Genomic DNA, 18584 nt, shown 5'->3' with positions numbered 1-18584 from the left:
CTCGGGGGCCCTATCTGGTCCGCTATATTATTTTGTGTTGCCTGCCATAGATTTGTGCTTTGAAAATAAATTACTAATAAATACCAAGAATAAGACCACAGAATTTTTTTTTTTTTAAACATTTTTTAACGTAAAAAAAGTATTTACAGTTTTTCCTTTTTTTTTTCATTAAAATGTATAAATGAAAATTTGGTTTTGTTTTTTGTTTTTAAATGTAGATGAAATACTTAAAACATTGCTTCGTTCAATTAAAATCAAAGTTATTTAAAAAATATATAATATATAATATATAATAATAATATATAATAATAATTAAATAATGACAATGTTTAGTTTACCAAGTTATTTTCTTACTTAAAGAAAATGTGATTAAAAAGAAAAAATCAATTATATGTGAAAAAATTTTTTTTCTTCTATTAAATATAAAAAGGGGCCTTAAAAAAATGTTTAAAAAAAAAAAAAGAAAATTTGGACAATTATGAGGTCAGGTCAACAATAAAAATAATTGACCCTCCAAAGGAAACATCGACAATGTGACCCACGAGTCTAAAACAAGACTAAGATTAGTTTCACACCAGTGCATATCCAAACAAAATTTCACTTCATTAAATTCAGATAATCTGAGAAGAAAACAAGTTCCACACCAAAACAAATACTGTTGTCAGTGCACTCAAAGCTATAACTCATTCACCATTCAGTTTCAATAACATGTCCTGTTGAAAGCGGAGGACCGAGTATGTTGTTCCTCTAGCCAAGTACTGCTTGCATTCCAAAACACACACACACACAAAAAAAAAAAAATCGTCCAGACGCGTAATATATAAAAATTCAGTATACGCATGCTCATGCCGGTCAAACATCCTTCTTGCCATGTAATACCAGGACAGTTGGCGCAATGGGTTTTATTGGTAAGCTACGCTAACGCAGTAGTGAGGTCATAATTACAGTAAATATTTGCCTTAATTCTGGGACAGAACTGTAGAAAACTGTAGAACAGTTGAAAATCTACTGCACTACCAGAGTTGGCATAGTTGCTCAGAGATTTTGAATATAAAAACTAATGGATTTGCTAATGACTTGGCGTAGGCCTGTCGCGATAACAAATTTTAGTGGGTAATAAATTATCTCATAAATTATTGCGATATGCGATATTATTGCGCCCCCCCCCTCCCCAAAAAAAAAATTTACCGATTTACAATAACGCAGTGAGAATACAGTATATATTTATAGACCAACAACACCCATTTAAACGCAATAAATGTTTTCTTTTAAATTCAAAAATACCTTTTAAGAAATCACACCTAAAAACAATAGACCATGCCTCTTTCATGTAAAATACAACAATATTAATACCGCACAGAAACACATAATAAATAAAATGTCTTTTTTCGAGAAAAAATAAAATTGCACTTAATAACCGAAGCATTTAGGCACATATGTATAAAGTTGCAGTAAAAGTAATTTCACTTCAACAACAACAGAGAAAAATAGACTAAGTTGCAGTAACAAAAATTTAGCTCCAAAAGGTATCAAATAACACTAAACAGAGGTTAAACGGTCTCATTTCTTCAGCAATGTAGCAGATTTCACTTTCCGTGAGGGAACCTATTTTGCGCGGTGTCATCTGTATTTCTCACATCAGGCAAACACCTCTAATTGTCAATTAACGTGACGAGGAGGCTCCGCTTGTTGTGATGCAGTTTTCCTACTAAGCAGTGAAAACTGGAGAGGGTGATAGTGTTTCAAATGAGCATGTAGATTTTTTCTGTTGGCCATCTTTGTTGAAACAACCTCCAGAAACATTTTGCTGACTGGTTCGTCCTCTTCCTCACTCCGCTCACTCATTGCTGTGCGCCGTCAGTGCACTCGGCCCTGCCTCCCTCCATTGAATGACGGTCACTCCAACTCAAATATATAAAACGAACATACCCAGAAGTCAATAAAACAGAGTGAGTCCTCATCCCAGCATGTTGCGTAGTTGGCAACAAGGAAGCTGAACTTTAAACAGCGCTGTCAAGTACGTCTGCCACACATCTGCCGCAAGTGCGTACGCACGCGTGCGCGCACGTGCACGCGAGCCGATAAATCGCAGCGGGAAAATTACCGTCTTCATTTTTATATACCGCGCGATAAATGGAATTATTGCATATTGCGAGAGGCTTAACTTGGCGTAAGATCAATAGTATACTCAGCAAGTTATATATCGTGTTCATAGAGTGTGACAATTATGTCAAAAAAAGTGAATTATCAGGATACTTTGTAGTCCAAAAGGGTATCTATCCATATGCTCCAACCAAGAATATATTGTTTTAAAAAGGTGTCACAGTTTTAATAAGAAAATGAACCAACAAGTTGCTACCAAAATCTTCCATTAGATTGGTGTCTACATTAGTTCACTGGCTGCCATTGACAATGCTAGACATCCTGTGTGACTGGATTGGACGTTAGGTGTCGTCAATGGCACTGAAACCAGGTAATTAACAGTCAGCCCTGTGGGCATTTACAGGTTACTTCCTGTTGATTTTGAGTCAATTCCTATTCATTGGGGAGGGGGGGGAGTCACTTTTTTTCAGTAACCCAAAATCAACGGGAAGTGACCTGTAAATGCCCTACAATCAACTAAAAATTGTGAAATGCCTCAAAATTACCGAAATTTCCCGAACGCGCCAACCCCCCCCCCCCCCTGCCCCCCCCCAAAATTAACTTGTAAACTCATGGTGCGCATTATAAACTGGTACATGGATGGAGACATATATATATATATACATATTACATATATATATATAAACCGATTTTTTTTTTTTGACACGGCCACATTGTGTTCAAGAAACGTATGCGGCGACCTGTTGCCGACCATTACGGTACGTGACGTCACCATTTTGTTTCGGTAATACTTCACTCTAATCGGCCGAATGATTTTGTCTGTGTTAAATTCTGCTTTTTTCACTCTTCATAAAGCACAGAATTTAGTTTCTTTAACTCATTTGAGTCAACGTTTATTGCAGCTCCGAAACTCGGACCATAACAAACGTAAGCACACACATTTCCTGTGTCCGTCAACTATATCTGTCCCTCGGGAAACTCAAACCCAAATAACAAGAGTTCCTCTTGTGACTGTCGTGTCAACAGCAATGATTTCTCACAGATTTCCGACTTACGTTCTCACTTTCATTTTACCGTATCAATCCATGGAAGAAACATTTATTCATCATGATGAAACGAGCAAGTTATACAACAGCCTTTAAAAGAAAAGTCACATCTGTTTTGTTTTCTCCTACATTCTGGTAAGTTGGAGAAGTTGTCAAATCATTATTACTGTAAATATTGTCAGTTTATGGTAATGTTTTGAACTACCAATGTGCTATGCTTGTGCTGTGTTTCAACAGTCAGTAAAATGACATTTCTGTATCTGTACACAAGCTCTGTTTTCTTGTATTCTTCTATTTATTGGTGCTAAAATTAGGGTGCGCGTTATAATTGGGTAAAATAATTTCCCCTAGATATTACAAGTAAATTTGGGGTGTGCATTATACACGGGTGTGCCTTATATTCGAGAAATTACGGTAACTAATTGCCTGGCATTGTCTGCCACTGACGGCCATAGGTGTCCAATCTGTGAATATTCGTTCATTTGCTGCCATCGCTCCCACTTCAAATGGATTGGACGTCTACTAGTGATAAACTCATTCCAATCCACAGAAGGATGAAAATAGCTTGTTTTTCTTTTTTCTCACATTTATTTCCTGATCCAGTAATTGTTGTCTCGCCATACTGTGAAATCGTTATGGTAGGCCTTGTATCAAGAATCGTGAGGTTTTCACCCGTAGTTGTTTATGCTAGTTATCTGAATAACTGTACATTGAAATGTTGAATGCCATCTGGAAATCCATTTGTAAAACTTTTAAATGACCATCTGGAGCACTACAGTGTCTAGAAGTATCCATCACACATTACCCTACTCCTTGGCAGACTGAGCCACAATTCAGCACTGTTCTGATGTTTACACACATCAATAAAAAACAATGTTAGAAAGCCTGTAAATAGAATCCCCAAGCTGCAGTGTTAAACTGGCATTTAATAAAATACACTTTGAAATGGTACAAACTAAAACCATGCAATATTAATGTTCCAGTCTTTGTAGCGATTTTGTTGAAAACACCAAATCACCATTGACCGTTCACCTGCTCTGTAATTGCATCAACCTGCAAGAGACGTGCAGTATAGAAAAAAATGTGACCAATGTGGTTCCGAAAAGGAAAAATAGATTAATGTCATGATGTCAAAATCAGTGTTTTTAATAACGGCGTTTCTAAGAAGCCGTTTACACGGTGACACTACGACACAAAGATGCAACGACTGTGTTGTGGAACGGCCTCGCCTTTACACGGTGATGGTAAAAACGGAAGGCGAAGAAGCAAACTTTTGATTTCGGCCTCCAAAGCGGAACGATTTGATTGCAGGGCTTGCCCCGCAACCATATGAATGGAACGCTCCCGCTCAGACAACGTCAGCACTCGCGCACGTCACTCTCGGCATGCGCAGTCACTGCTGCTAAACATTTAAAAGGGGTCGGTAACGCGGTAGCAAACGCAATGACGAATGGCTAAGTGGGCGGATCATGTCCTGCTTCGAAGCACGCCCTGACAAACACAACAAGACAGAGGTAATGGCGACGGCAAAGGTAGCGCTCTCAAACTTGAACATAGACTTAATGTATTGACGGGACACGGGGCCGATTCATTGGGGGCCTATCTCCGTAAAAGCTGACCGCTTTTTCCGTTGAAAATTCTTGTGAATGCTTAAATCTCTGAATGCTTTATAAATATGGACGTAAAAACAGTCTCAATTCTTGGTTAAGAGCACAAAAAAAAAAAAAAAACAGGCAGCATTTATTTTATGTAAATATTGCGAACAATGATGCTAGTTGGTAAGCAAATTAGCGGCCGCCATATGTAAACTAAGAGCTTTTTCCGTTTAATTCTTGTAAATAAATGCTTAAATCCCCGAATTCTTCAATGATATGGACGTAAAACAGTTTCGATTCTTGCTTAGGAGCAAAAAAAAAAAAAAAAAAAAAAGGCAGCCAATGCTGTAGCTGCTAATTTCTCCAATTGATTTTTTTCACGTTTCAAAATTCATGCATGGTACGAAAAATATAACTAATACTTTGAATCCTCGAACAAATCACTCCTGAGACAATCCTTCCTTTTTGTATGTAGTACAGCTTTCGTACTCTTTCAACCTAGATCCGGCGTTAGATCGCTGCATGTGACCGACTGCTAATAAATGAAGCCTAGTGTGGGACGGCCCCCTTCTGGAAGGCATAACACTGTGAATGGGGAATGTGTCATGTCAATACATTATGAAGTCTATGACTTGAATTATATTTAATGTTGTTACTTTATGTAATATGCATTTCAGGATAGTGTTCTGCTTATTGTGCACTACGCCTAACGTACAGTTTCAGAGATTTGCAGTCAGTTTACATTTGTGTTTTGTTACCAGACATATATTTGATCTAAATAAATACCAAATGTTCTGAAAAAAAAAACATCTAAAATACTGTACATACATAGTGTCTTCAATCAGTTAATATTAACATCTTTGATGTAAGATTTTATAGAATGTACAATGTAAAAAGGTGTAGAAGATGAAAAGTAACATCAGTTACTTTGCCGAGTAACTAATTACTCTTACAATAAGGTAACAGTTACTATCTCGATTACTTTTTGGGAGAATTTATTTGTAACTAACCAATTACTTTTTTCAAAGTACGATTATCAACACTGGTCAAAACCAAGCACATTAGATTTGTTTGATATCTAAAACGACAGCTCAGCTGGCCTGAAATCTGCACCAAAACAAAACAAACAAAAAAAACGGGGAAAAAAATGGGACTTCAACCATGATTTTGTTACTGTTTTCATACTCGTTATACCAACATGCAGCTGAAACACCAGCTGAATGCCTCAATAATGATCCTTTTTTTGTTGTTGTTGTTCTAACCAATATTGTTTGAAAAACATGTAAAACAAATATGATTCTGAAATGACTCCAAAATGTCCCATTTTGCGGTACAGTATTTGCATATTGCGCAGCACTAACGGCAACTATTACCATGCATTCTTACACTGCTGTGCATTCTAGTTCATTATCATCCACTAACCACCAAATACACACTCTAATGATATATTAAAAAAAAAAAAAATAACAGCAAGAGAGCTGTAAAACATGATGGCTGGGTATTATATCTATTATTATAGATTAAGAAGCTGCTAATTTAAATGACTTACCTTACTGAGGTATTCTCTCATGACCTGAATGAAGTATGGCATAGAAAAGTCCATAATGTTGTGCCTCCAGGAGGTCTCCAGTACAACATCGGGCCGAAGCAGGTCATAGCAGGAGAACAAGCACGCTGCAAAACACTCCTTCTTGTTCTCCTGCAGGAACCAGGACAGCAGCTCCTCGGCTAGCTCCGTGTCCTTTGACTCTGATGCGTACTGCATGGCGTCCTGCAGGCAACACAGAACAGGCGGGTTAGGAAAAGACAGAGGCAAAATCTTAAGATGTGCAGGACATTAAAGCACCTTGTAAAGCCTGTCCTTCTTGCAGAGCTCTACGCTCTGTTTCCAGCGGTTGTTGCCCTTGAAGAGATACGCAGCGATTCTTCTGAACTCGATCAACTCGTGCTTTTCCAAACGCTGCGCCAGTGAAATGTTGTCGAAGTTGTCGTAAGCATCTATCGATGTCCTCAAAGCCTAACAGTCGGATTTAAAGTATGATTCATTTATCTGAATATTAGCAACAACAAAAAAAGTAAATGAGAAACCTGATGCTCACCTGGTAGTCCTCCTCTGTGATGAAAAGGTTGTTAAGTGCTTCATTGACTGACTTGTTGTTGTGGTTTTGAACTGAGCGCAGGTAGGGCTTGACCAGTGGCAGTTGTTTCACCTGTGGAATCAAGACATAATTGCATAAAGCCAAACAACCTTACACTGTAAACAAAACTGAAATTTACAGTAAAATGCAGACAGCTGTAGCTGCCAAAATTTTACTTTGGGGGGGTGCAAATTTTTTCGCACCGATATTGATAACTTCCTGCTCCTCAAGGCCGATAACGATAACATATATAGATATAATTTTTCAATGTATATTTACCTGAGTTTTTTAAGACCTACAGGTCAAAAATACTAGTGGTTGATTCAGCATAGATTTTTGCCTTTGACCAAACCATAATTTCCATGATGACATGAACATTATTACAACGAACAAAACAAAGACGAGGACAGTTTTGACTTCAAAAAAGTGCCCATATTAATTTTTTCAAATAAATATAATTTCATTCAATCACAATCAATCAGTCAATATCATTGACGATGTGTTTCCCTGAACAATGAGCGCTGCTCTAAAACAAACATAAACCAAACATGTATTGTGCTTTATCAGCAGATAAAACATTTGGTGCAACAGGAGAGGAGACTTTTGTCGTCTTGGTCCATGAAAAAAACTTTCTCAACCTGGCATTATAGAACAGCAAGCCTATTGATAACCAAAAGGCCTCTCAAGAACTTTTAAACATAACACTGTAAAATGCAAACATTTAAAAATTGCCATAGTAAGGTTTATAACTCATTGAAGGAAAACTACAGCCTATAGAACAGTAACAAAACTTTGCATACTGGCAAAAATGGAGTGGAAACAAACACTCACATCCCAATCAGACACCGTGCCAAAAATATTACTAATAGGCCCGATAATATATAATCTTATTGGAGTGACGTCATAATTGTAATTATCGTGCACCTCTAGTGAAAACACAAAAAGTTGTTTAGTGCTTCGATCACCTTGGTCGTTAAGCATGCTAACCACTAAGCAACTGAAAACGGGTTGGAGCAAGTGCTATGCGAGTAGAACATTAGGAGAACCCTACACTTTAAGAACTCAAAAAAGTCATAGTGGCTGAAGCTAGACTGGGCGATTAGCTTAGTAGTCAGCTTGCTCGACTTTTTTTTAACAGTACAGTTTTGGCATCCACAGCTGCTGGTATTCTATTGCAAGTTTCATGTTTTTTTAGACAGATGGAGGGAAGGCTCCAGATCTCACTCGCTTTGTTCTTTTCGGTTTTGACACTAAAATGGCAACTCCTTCGTTGTTTGTGGACAGATGAGAGTGAAATTTGGTAGTAATGTTTTCGGGATGTATACAGCAGTACCTCTATTTGTGACATAATTGGTTCTGAAAGTAGTCTCGTCACCCAAAAATTTCGTAAACAGATGCATTTTACAAGTAAATGCCCCATTCCATTCCATTCCAAGCACACGACACATTAAATTTTATAATTGGGGTAAAACCAGAATAAAACAACAGCCAAACACATTTTAATCATTTCAGATACTTAACTGTTTATACCTGTAATTAAATCAATATTAGAACAAAATGCAAAGGAGAAAAAATATATTTTCCCTTTTGAGTGAGGCAATGTCCTCTCACGAGATCGATGGCGCCTATCTCACTCTTCGTGACACAAAAACACGAGGAGACTTATGCTGTAATGTGCTATAAATGTAATGCACCCTCTGCAGGCTTAAACTCATCATGAGACAAAAACATAAGCACGCTTCTGCTAATTTGGCTCAGACGTCGACCCGCTATATAAACAATTAACACCATCGCGCCTGTGCACATCATCTTACTACGACACCCAAATTGAAACATTATCAAGAATAGGCCAATAGGAGAGCAGCGTACTGAAGGTGGGATGGGAAAGATTATGACCAATAGGGCAGCAGGATCTTATGGCACAATATTTAAAAGCAGAAAGCAGGAAGAACATTCGTATATTTTACAGTATTGTATAGTACTATTTTTGCCTTTCGTAACCTGTAATCGCTTAGAAAGAAGCAATTTTTTTATATTCTGAAAATTACATTTTTAGAGATGTTCATGAGTTATGACCACACATTATCCTCAGAGGCAAATTTATAACTTTTTGTCTCGGGGTTGATTAATTAATTGCAGAATCATTGTCGTTTGTCACTTCTGTGTTAGCCACTTAAAAGCAAGCGTTCTCTTCGGGTGTGCTTATCCTGTCCTGTCTGGGCTAATGAGAAAGTGTAGCAATAGTCTGTCAATTTTGACCATTTTACCCTGCCTGTCACGTCTATGAACATTTATGCGAAGTGATTATCCTATGCTGTGTGGTGGTGAAACAGTGATTCTTCACCAAATTTGCAAATAAAATGTTAAATTGAATTTTGTTTTCACTAAAAACCACGAGGCAATTTTCTCATTACACATAGGGTCTGACAACACATCAGTATACGTGTATCTCACTTAAAATTATGACAGTGTGAGAAAGCAGCAGCATACCTTGCCGAAGAAGTTGACAGCACGAGAGTGGTCCAGTCTTGGAGACAGTACTATGAGTAGATCATTAAGTAACAAAGGCTTGAACTCCAAATAGAACTGTGTGGCTTTGTAGTACAGTTCAACATTGGCCACCTACAAAGATTAACAAAACAGACGAATAAATTGGCAAGAATGAGGACTGTCCTACAGTTTAAGGTATTACGGTTATATAGAATTAAAAACTACTAGGAATGTTGACAATCGTCTATTAATTACTTAAGCGATTAAGAATGATGTCAAATTGATTGTGCCTTGAAGCCCTTGACACTCTCTAAATATACCTTAGTGATTATATCCTTGAACTGTCCCTCCTTCCATGCGTCCGTTGGGTGGTTCATCATTGTGATGATGGCGTTGTCATACTCCTCATACTTGTCGTACAGGAAAACCAGCTCAGCCCATAGGTGTGCTTGTTCTGCTGCTCTCAGGACCTTGGGGATGTTCACTCTGGACCAGAACAGCTCCAGATGTTCCCTCATCTTCTGGGGTTTGAATTTTGAGTATAGAATGGCTAGCTCTGTGAACATGCCCATATGTGCACGTTCCAGGCCCAGAGCCGCCTCCAGCATGGTGATCAACTCCTCAAAGTAACCACGGTCCTAGGTAAGAAAGACAGTACGACTTCTGGTCAGCCCTTCAGTCAATGGCTGCCATTGATGCCACAAGACATCCAATCCATTTGTCTAGCCATCAGCCTATCTCAGTCAAAATGGATTGAACGCCCAGCGTCGTCAGTGGCACTGAAACATAAGCATTCACTGCAGAGTCCTCAGAGTTATTTGGACGCCTACTATTGTCAAGCAGGCACTTAATGCTCTTAGGTTTTTTATGTTAACATCAAATAGTTCATGTAATACCAATGTTGCCATTTATCTGTAAGCCGAATTAATCAAGGCTTTGATACTGTATTAACTATTGATGAATACATAGCAGAAAACTACAGAAGTGAGATTATTTTTCAAGAATTTGACAGCCAAAATGTCCTTTAATTCTGGAATTTTTAAAATTCATTTATTATTTTATTTAAACAGAAATCCGTCATACCTGGTAGTAGTTGATCAGTTCTTCCAGCTCATCGGCGTGCACCACAATGTGGAGTCCACACATTTGAGCCAGTCGGAATTCCTGTCCATCTACGCAGGCGAAGCAGACTTCCTTCCAGGTACGGGTGCTGTTGGCCTTTCGGGCGCCATCGACGGCAGCCTGGTACTCCCCGAGGTGCACGAGGGTTGAGGCCAAGCGACCAAAGTTGGAGACGTTGTTGTATAACAGTTTAGCAGCCTCGTACATCTTCTCGTCGTAGCAGCGGTCACCGACCTATGAGATTAGATATTAAAATAAATGACTATATTTTAATGTTGAGCGAGCCACACAATTGCATAATGCACTATGAGCGCAGCTTACCTGCTGAATGTGAGCATTGTTGGGTCCGTTGATGAACTCTTCCAGTTCGGCGAGGCGATTGGTCTTAGCCAAGGCGAAAATCAGCTCTGTCTCCACGTAGGACTCTCGGGCCTTCTTACGGGCCATTTGGAGGAATTTGACCAAGTCCTCCCAGTTACCTGAAACACAACACAGTTGTGATCATTTTGAAAACAAATCCCAGTATAAGAGGGGAAAAAAAAGATTAACTAAGGCAATGGACACAAATGACCACATTGTCTTAGTGCAAAATTCATCCATATTTCCTTACAACTTAAATAAAGTATCATATTTTCTGCACTGTAAGGCACATCAGAGTATAAGGCGCTCCATCAATGAAAGGCCTATTTTAAAAAAAGTTATATTGGGTGCACCACATTATAGGGTGTAGTAGTCGTCGTCCCAGCAAGATTAGGAGTGGTTGGAGTTGCGTTATGCATCCACTAGAGGAAGCTGTGGTAATGGGAATGTCATGTGCATGATTAACCAATAATGATTCATTTATGAGGCACATTGGCCTCGTGTACCTTATAGTGTGGGAAATAAGGTACTCAAAGGGACAGAGAACACAGTATAAATGATCATGTGAAAGACAATTGCTCAAAGTAAAAGGTGACTTTTACAGACCTCTGATAATGGGGAAAAAAATTAAAATTACAGTTTACGAGCCCAGCCATTTTGTGACGTAATACTCAAGCACGAGCATAGGTGCGTGGAATAATGAGTACCATATTTTTCTGATTGTACACCAAGTTTAATTCCCAAAAATTGACAATGTGCTTTATAATCCAGTGCGCCTTATGTATGAATTCTGGTTGTGCTTAATGACTTCAAACCTATTTTGTGGCAGCATTCTGGTAAGCATGGTCAAATGACTCATATTGCAGTTTATACACTAACTTATAATAGAAGTTACAGCATTTACTCGTTAATAAAGCAATGCACAATTGAAGTAGTTTAATGAAGGGCAAGTAGCAGTACATGTAGTTTAAGGTAGACTAACGAGTAATAATTAACTTGCTTTAACAGTATTCATTTAAATTGAATAATAAATTCATGAGTATGACAACAAAAGCAATGATAAAAGAATAAAAGATATATGTAGCGCATTAATGCACTAGTGCGCCTCTTAATCCTAGTGCACTTTATGTTTGAAAATCCATTCATGGCAAAATATATAATCCAACAAATACGGTAGTAATGGCGGGGAAGGACGGGATGCACACGATGTCGATATAAGCATGCTTCAATGCAGCAGTTCTGTCTATACGTTTTTAGCAGACACTTTTTCTATTCACAGGCAAGCTACCTCTATAATTTGCCCGAAATTCTCCAACTATCAGGCTCTTGACTAATTCGATAGAGAATAATCCCAATGTACTAATGGCCACTTGCACCTGCCACTAGCAACAGATGGTGATTAACCTGAAAAGGTTGTACCCAATCCCCTAAAATGCCCTCCCTCTCAGATTGATTAGTAGGTGGACAATTTCAAAAAGGAGTTCAAGATTCATCTATCTGATGCTAATATTGAACTATTATGCTAAGGCAGTGCTTTTCAATTATTTTCAATCATGGGTGCCCCACGAAAAGGAGAGCAGCAAAATGCTGATGGATTTGTGGTGTTTTAATACAGGATCTGCTGGTACAGGAATCAGCATGTGCTGGATAAGCACATAGAAAGCCACTGTCACACAAGGCAGTGCTACTGCTCGCAACACCGCATTTATTACTTATTAACCTATTTATTTAGTACAAATAAAGTTGTCTCTTGAGCATTGGTTGACTCTTCATATTAAGTAATTAAAGCCCGACCTGGCCCGAGCTCAATCAATTAACTTGATTTGCAGGCCTCTTGCCGCTCCATATCGAAATACCAGGTCAAAAATATGTAATGGATGCGGAGGGGAAGATGAAAAGAGGGCGGGGCCACAGCGTTCACATGCGCAGGGGCATGGTCTGGCTCTGCGGCTCCTGTTTGCAATTACCATACAGCGCCTTCTCGGTTTAATCCAAATTATTTTATAACAGGTATTCCTTAGTTTAACATTCATACATCGTTTTAGTACACATATATACATGTATGTATATTAAAAAAAGTTGGCGAGAGAGAAGCCCGGCCCGACCTGATCCGTACTTAATAATTGACATTTTGGGCCCGACCCACCTCGAATTGCGCCCGAGCTTAAGATCTTACCTCTACTTCATATCGTTTGCTTGGTGCAAAATAGCCCTGCACTAACGCCACGACACTACAATTACTACTACTGTAGTGGATGTGCAATTACACTTAATTCTAGTTCTGCCAACAAAAAGCATGTTGGCAAGGGTCACATGCAACCTCCCTGGAATCACACCGCAACCTCCACTTTTGGTAAGCACGGTGCTAAGCTATTACTGCGCTTAAAATCGGTGACCCAATGTGCTCACCGCTCTTATCCGCAGCCTGCACCACCTCCATGTATGCAGAGGGGTCATCCGCTTTGATGTAGGAGTCTATGGCCTCTTTGACAAGACCCTTTTGGAGTTGCGCCTTGGCCAGCTGGCTCCAGACCGCTGGTTCATTGCAGCGCTCTGCGAACTCATAGGCCCTGTCCAGGTTGCTAATGTGTTCAATCAGCACCTACAGACAAAGAAAAAAAACAATTTAAATGCATCAGATCTTAAGATACCTACAGCAAGAGCTAACTGAGGATAACTCTCACCTGCACGGCTGATGTGTTGACATCAAACTTTTTGAAGATGGCAAAAGCCTCTTCAAACAGCTCGTTGCTGATGGCGATGTTTGCTATATCAGGAGCGTCATAGTTATCAAGTCTATTGATGTACTCCATCACACGTGTGCGGTCAGCTTTAATCGCCGTCAAGATCAACAGATTCTGCAGATTCCTGCAGGCAAGCGTCGTAACAACACATTTTCAGCACACATCAACATTAGGTGACCAGAAACCACTCAATACTGCGAATAAATACCTGTGTTCACTGAAGACAGAGTTGTCCAAAACAATCTTCTCCAGCAACTCAATAAGCTCATTGGGCAAGTCGGCAGTCATGAAGGCCTTGACAGTGACCGACACCTCTTCTGGGTCCTGCGTCTCCGACAGTGCTGTCTGCACCACCTAAGAGACAGCGCAAGCTTAAGAGATATACAAAAGACATTGAAGGTCAACAAAAATGTCTCTGTGAATACCTGGTCAATAAGTGGTCGTCTGAAAGGGTTGGTCTCCAGCAGAACGCTAGCCCACAGGTCAGGATCTCTGCGACGCACCAAGTAACGAGACAAGCTCTTGAACAGTGAGTTCTCATTACAGACCTGTGTCGAAGTAAAGTTTCATTAGAACTGTCAGAAAACAAGCTGGAATGGAACCAAGCGAACAAAGAAATGAATCCTCACATTGATCAGCTCCTGGTCACACTGGCCCCTCTCATATGCCACACAGGCCAAGTGAGGATCTCTCTTCTCGCAGTATTTGCCCACCACACGGCTGTCGTAGAAAGGGTTTTCCCTCAAGAAGCGTTCAGGGTTGTTGTTGCTGTCAATGTAGATCTTGGCCAGGGCATTGTGGGTAGCTGGCTCCTCGCAACCCTCATGTATGCGAGACTCTAGCCATGGCAGCAGCAGCTTCAGTCTTTTAAAAATAAGGTTCACACAATGAACAAATAAATCAGCGTGATTTTTTGGTTTACACTAGGCCTGAACGATATTGGAAAAAACTATTGTTGCGATTTTTGGGGGGTTTGCGATATATTGCGATATTATATTGCGATATTAAAAAAATATATATATATCTATATTTTTTTAAAGAAATTTTCACTAGATGACTTGACTAGCTGTTTGGAAAGACTTTGGATGACTCACCATCACCACAGTGTATAGTGATCCCTCGTTTTTTGCGGTTAATGGGGATCAGAACCCGCCGCGATAAGTGAAAAACTGCGAAGTAGCGCCCCCCCCCCCCCATTTTTTTGGGGGGTGGGTTTTTGTGCTCAATGTATTTATTCAGATTTAGCATTGGAAAGAGATACATATAAGACATGTTTTTTTTCGCACTTTTTCCACCAAAGTGATTTTAAAAATGTATATAAATAAATGGTTTTTATGCACTTCAAATAACATAATTATGATCAGTTTAAAACGTAACTGTCCAACCAAATTATTTTTGAACAAGAATAAAGTACTGTAGTAGAAAAATGCTTGGCTTTATTAAATGCTTCTGTTTATCTACCTTAGCTGTGAGACTCTTGGAGTGACATGTAGAAATTTCAAACTACTCATGATCACTTCTGGCATTTATTTTATATGTCTCCAACGTTTCCACACATACACACATTCATCCAGCGCGGCTTCCTTGCAGAAACTGCTTAAGTTAAACGATGATTGAGACATTGCTCCGCTTTGAAGTCCGCTTCTTTGGCAAGATCAGAGACAATGAGCATCGTTAACTTTAATAAGCAAGTGCTGCAGTGACTGTGAGGCTCAAAGGGCTGGGAGAGGGAGGGTGTTAGGCTGTGCACAGAGCAGAAAGCAAGGCGTATGTGGATTAAAAAAAATAAAAACTATCGCACATGCTTGCGATGGGACTAACACGCACGCGCACATCGCGATGGCGATGTTTAAACGATATATCGTTCAGGCTTAGTTTACACCTCTATACTACATTCATTTTTAAACTAGATCAACACATCATTATGTCATGAACACTTACAATCACATGCATCTGTGCTTAAGAATCAGTGTGTATGTGTATGTGGATATAACTAATGATTGCAATGGCAAGGAATTTTCTCCATTATCATAAGTTTATGAAATTCGCATTTTGCATACTTAAATACTCTGCCAAACAATCTTCCACAAGAAGGTCATTTGAACTACGAGTTGTATTTAACCATTAAATTATGGTCTTCACCAACCACTAAGCAATATCTGAATAGAAGGAAATTAAGAATGTACGCTGTCTGAATTTACTTCGATCATAAAACATCAACTGTATTTTAGTTTTTGCTCGGTTTAACAAAAATTTGATATACCTGTTTCTCTTTTCCACCTCTGCCACCAGTTCATCAGTTGAAAACTGTCCCCTGACGACCAGAATCAGGCTTTTAATGACATCTTCTGAGCAGTCCACATCCAGAAGACCGCCGACCACCACAGGCAGACGACTCGGGTTCACCTAAAACAGACATATTAGTAAAGATGTGACCGTACACATTCGGCCAAAAATAGCTAAAAATGCATTTTCAGTTTTCGGTAAAAGGACCGAAAGTTTACCATCGAATAGTATGAAGAACCGTAGTCCTCATGTGATGATGTAATCAAAACATGACGAGAAGAAAAACTACTGGCTCACAGCCAACATGTCTGCGGTTTGGAAGTATTTTGAGGTATAAAGCAAACCTAAATTGTTAAATGAAGTAAAAATAAATTTGCTTCATTGGTGCTTTACACGTGTTCTAAAGTTGCTTTCCACTGACGTCCCAAGTCACATCGAGTACAGGGCATTTGAGCCTGTGCATGACTTATCAAGTTTGAGTTTAATCAAGTGAAGAGTATCCAAATAAAGTAGTATTCAAATGCATATGTGAGCATTTGCTGTGGTTTAGTACATTACATTTATAGCACGACCACTTCTTTTTGTCATTTTTCCCCCCCGCAACTTCCACACCCCTTCTTCCACTCTCCGTTTAATCCGAACGTGAGTGATTTCGCTCGGCTTCGTCGCCACTAGAATTCGGCCCACTTGTGTGGCTCTCGATTGATTAAACTTGTTGCAAAAACACCAAGTCTTATTTTAAGGAACAGGAGAGATTGTAATAGCCTTGTTAAGAGCTTTACTAGTTTTGCCAAAAAAGGAATAGTTTTCTGTTGTTGTGCGTTACAGTTCCAGATAAATGCACATCATACGTACAGGGGCGGCGTGGCTCAGTGGTAGACGTAGTCGCTCCCCAACCCAGACGGTCCGATTTTCCGCCCTGAAGAACTCGTCCAAGTATCCTTGAGCAAAATACTGAACCCCACGTTGCTCTACCAGTAGGTAGATGACGATATAGTGTCAAAGCGCTTTGAGTGCCTTAAAAGGTTAAAAGGCGCTAAACAAGTCAACACCATATACCCTCGAGATCACATTTAGCTTAGAAATTGAAAGCGTAAGACCCATTTTTTGAGTGTCCCAAACTTCTAAGGAAGCGCATTTATATCAAGGTTTCATCAGCCATGACGTGTATCTTCGTCCACCGAACAGAATGCTATGACAATGCCAGCACCTTTGCTCTAGGACGGGTTCAGAGTTTGCCACAAAATGCTCCCTACTGCCAAGAACGCACCCTCCCATGGGGTTTCAGAATCGGCACCTTTTAAAACTAAATTTCTCAAGGTTGTAAATCCAAGGCAAAGGGCATTACTCGAAAAATAATGACATAAGATAATTATAAATGAATTATATGCATGTGTATTTTTCGGGTTTGGTTTTGTTTCTAATACTGTGTTTTCAGTTTCGGCCAAGAATTTTGCTTTCAGTACATCCCTCCAAATTAGTTTTAAAGGACTTGCAATGATGTACTACTTTCGAAAATGTATTGGGAGCCTTACCTTCTGAACATAGATCTCAATATACTTCTGCAGGTTGTTGCGGTACAAGTACAGGACCAGGTCGTGAACAAAGTCGAAACGGTCGCAGACAATGATGAGTGGCAGCTGGTCGGTCAGTTTTGCTTCCTGTCCATAACACAAAAGCAACAGACCCAAAAGGTGCGTTACTGCAACTGCAACCAATTCACAGTCCAGGAAAATTAACAGGAGTTTTGTTTTACTACTGCTGGACTCCGAACCACAATACACTAGTGTGTGTACAAACTCCACCCATCTAACCAGGATTAACAAACTGGGATTCTGCAATTTGTTTAATCCAAACGCATGCTGCACAGACACTGTATACTAACACGACAAATCTTCGTTTAAATAAAGAGAACTAGCTAGGACTAACTTAAGATACACGATCACTTGTTGCATCCCTGTACGTGGATTGATTGGTGGTGTATGAGCTCATACATCGCCATACAAATCCCAGTTTCAATCCTTTGCTTCAAATTAGGGATGATAACAAAAAAGGAAAAGATCCTTTACTATGTGACTGTGGAAAGAAATTTACCTGATACATGTCCTGCCATTCCAATGATAAAAGAAGAAAAGCACAGAAAAATAATTCACCTGATTGAACACTTATGACCAAAAAAACAAGAAAAAATATTTCTAGTGTAGATGTGATAACTGAAATGCACTTGTAGGACTTAACGACAGAATTAATGACAGAAGAGGCCAATTAACAAGATTATAAAAGGAGGGAAGTACAGCCTTGACTTGCAGATTCAGTTTATTCTGGGTCCATGTCCGTATCTCACGACTATCAAAAATTCTTCCATTTATACGGACGAAAATTCAATTAATATTAATTAATAATTTTTCCATAACACATTAATAAAATGGTGATGTAGCAATAAACAGTACTGACACCCATTACAGAAATTAAAATGTAAAACGTTAACTGTTAGTCTGTCATGATTAATTCAATGCGTGCCTTGGCCACCAGAAGGCAGTATTACGCAGATATAGGGTTGATAAGGCACATCCGTTGCTAAAATGTTGCTATTTGTGATCTCATCTATGTGTTTTTCAATACAGTATATATTAAGCCAGGTGCCTTTCCAAAGGCAATATTATCTTGCCAGGATACCTCAAAGGATAGCACTTGCCCTCT

At 39.2% G+C, this 18584-nt stretch overlaps 1 protein-coding gene across 1 annotated transcript in view; it reads right to left on the bottom strand.

The window, feature by feature from the left end:
- Nucleotides 1–18584, bottom strand: part of cltca (clathrin, heavy chain a (Hc)) — a 44235-nt gene that overhangs the window by 1365 nt on the left and 24286 nt on the right. The window contains exons 15-28 of the mRNA XM_057820773.1: nt 17420–17545; nt 15862–16004; nt 14228–14462; nt 14024–14146; nt 13807–13952; nt 13539–13722; nt 13264–13456; nt 10816–10973; nt 10456–10728; nt 9693–10010; nt 9373–9504; nt 6844–6954; nt 6591–6761; nt 6294–6515 (exon numbers count right to left, since the gene is read on the bottom strand). Of these exons, the coding sequence (XP_057676756.1) occupies nt 6294–6515; nt 6591–6761; nt 6844–6954; nt 9373–9504; nt 9693–10010; nt 10456–10728; nt 10816–10973; nt 13264–13456; nt 13539–13722; nt 13807–13952; nt 14024–14146; nt 14228–14462; nt 15862–16004; nt 17420–17545 (2535 nt within the window). The remainder of the gene's footprint in view (nt 1–6293; nt 6516–6590; nt 6762–6843; nt 6955–9372; nt 9505–9692; nt 10011–10455; nt 10729–10815; nt 10974–13263; nt 13457–13538; nt 13723–13806; nt 13953–14023; nt 14147–14227; nt 14463–15861; nt 16005–17419; nt 17546–18584) is intronic.

Source organism: Corythoichthys intestinalis, chromosome 18 (assembly GCF_030265065.1).
Source record: "Corythoichthys intestinalis isolate RoL2023-P3 chromosome 18, ASM3026506v1, whole genome shotgun sequence".
Taxonomy (NCBI): domain Eukaryota; kingdom Metazoa; phylum Chordata; class Actinopteri; order Syngnathiformes; family Syngnathidae; genus Corythoichthys; species Corythoichthys intestinalis.
This window is presented reverse-complemented; position numbering and strand designations above follow the sequence as displayed.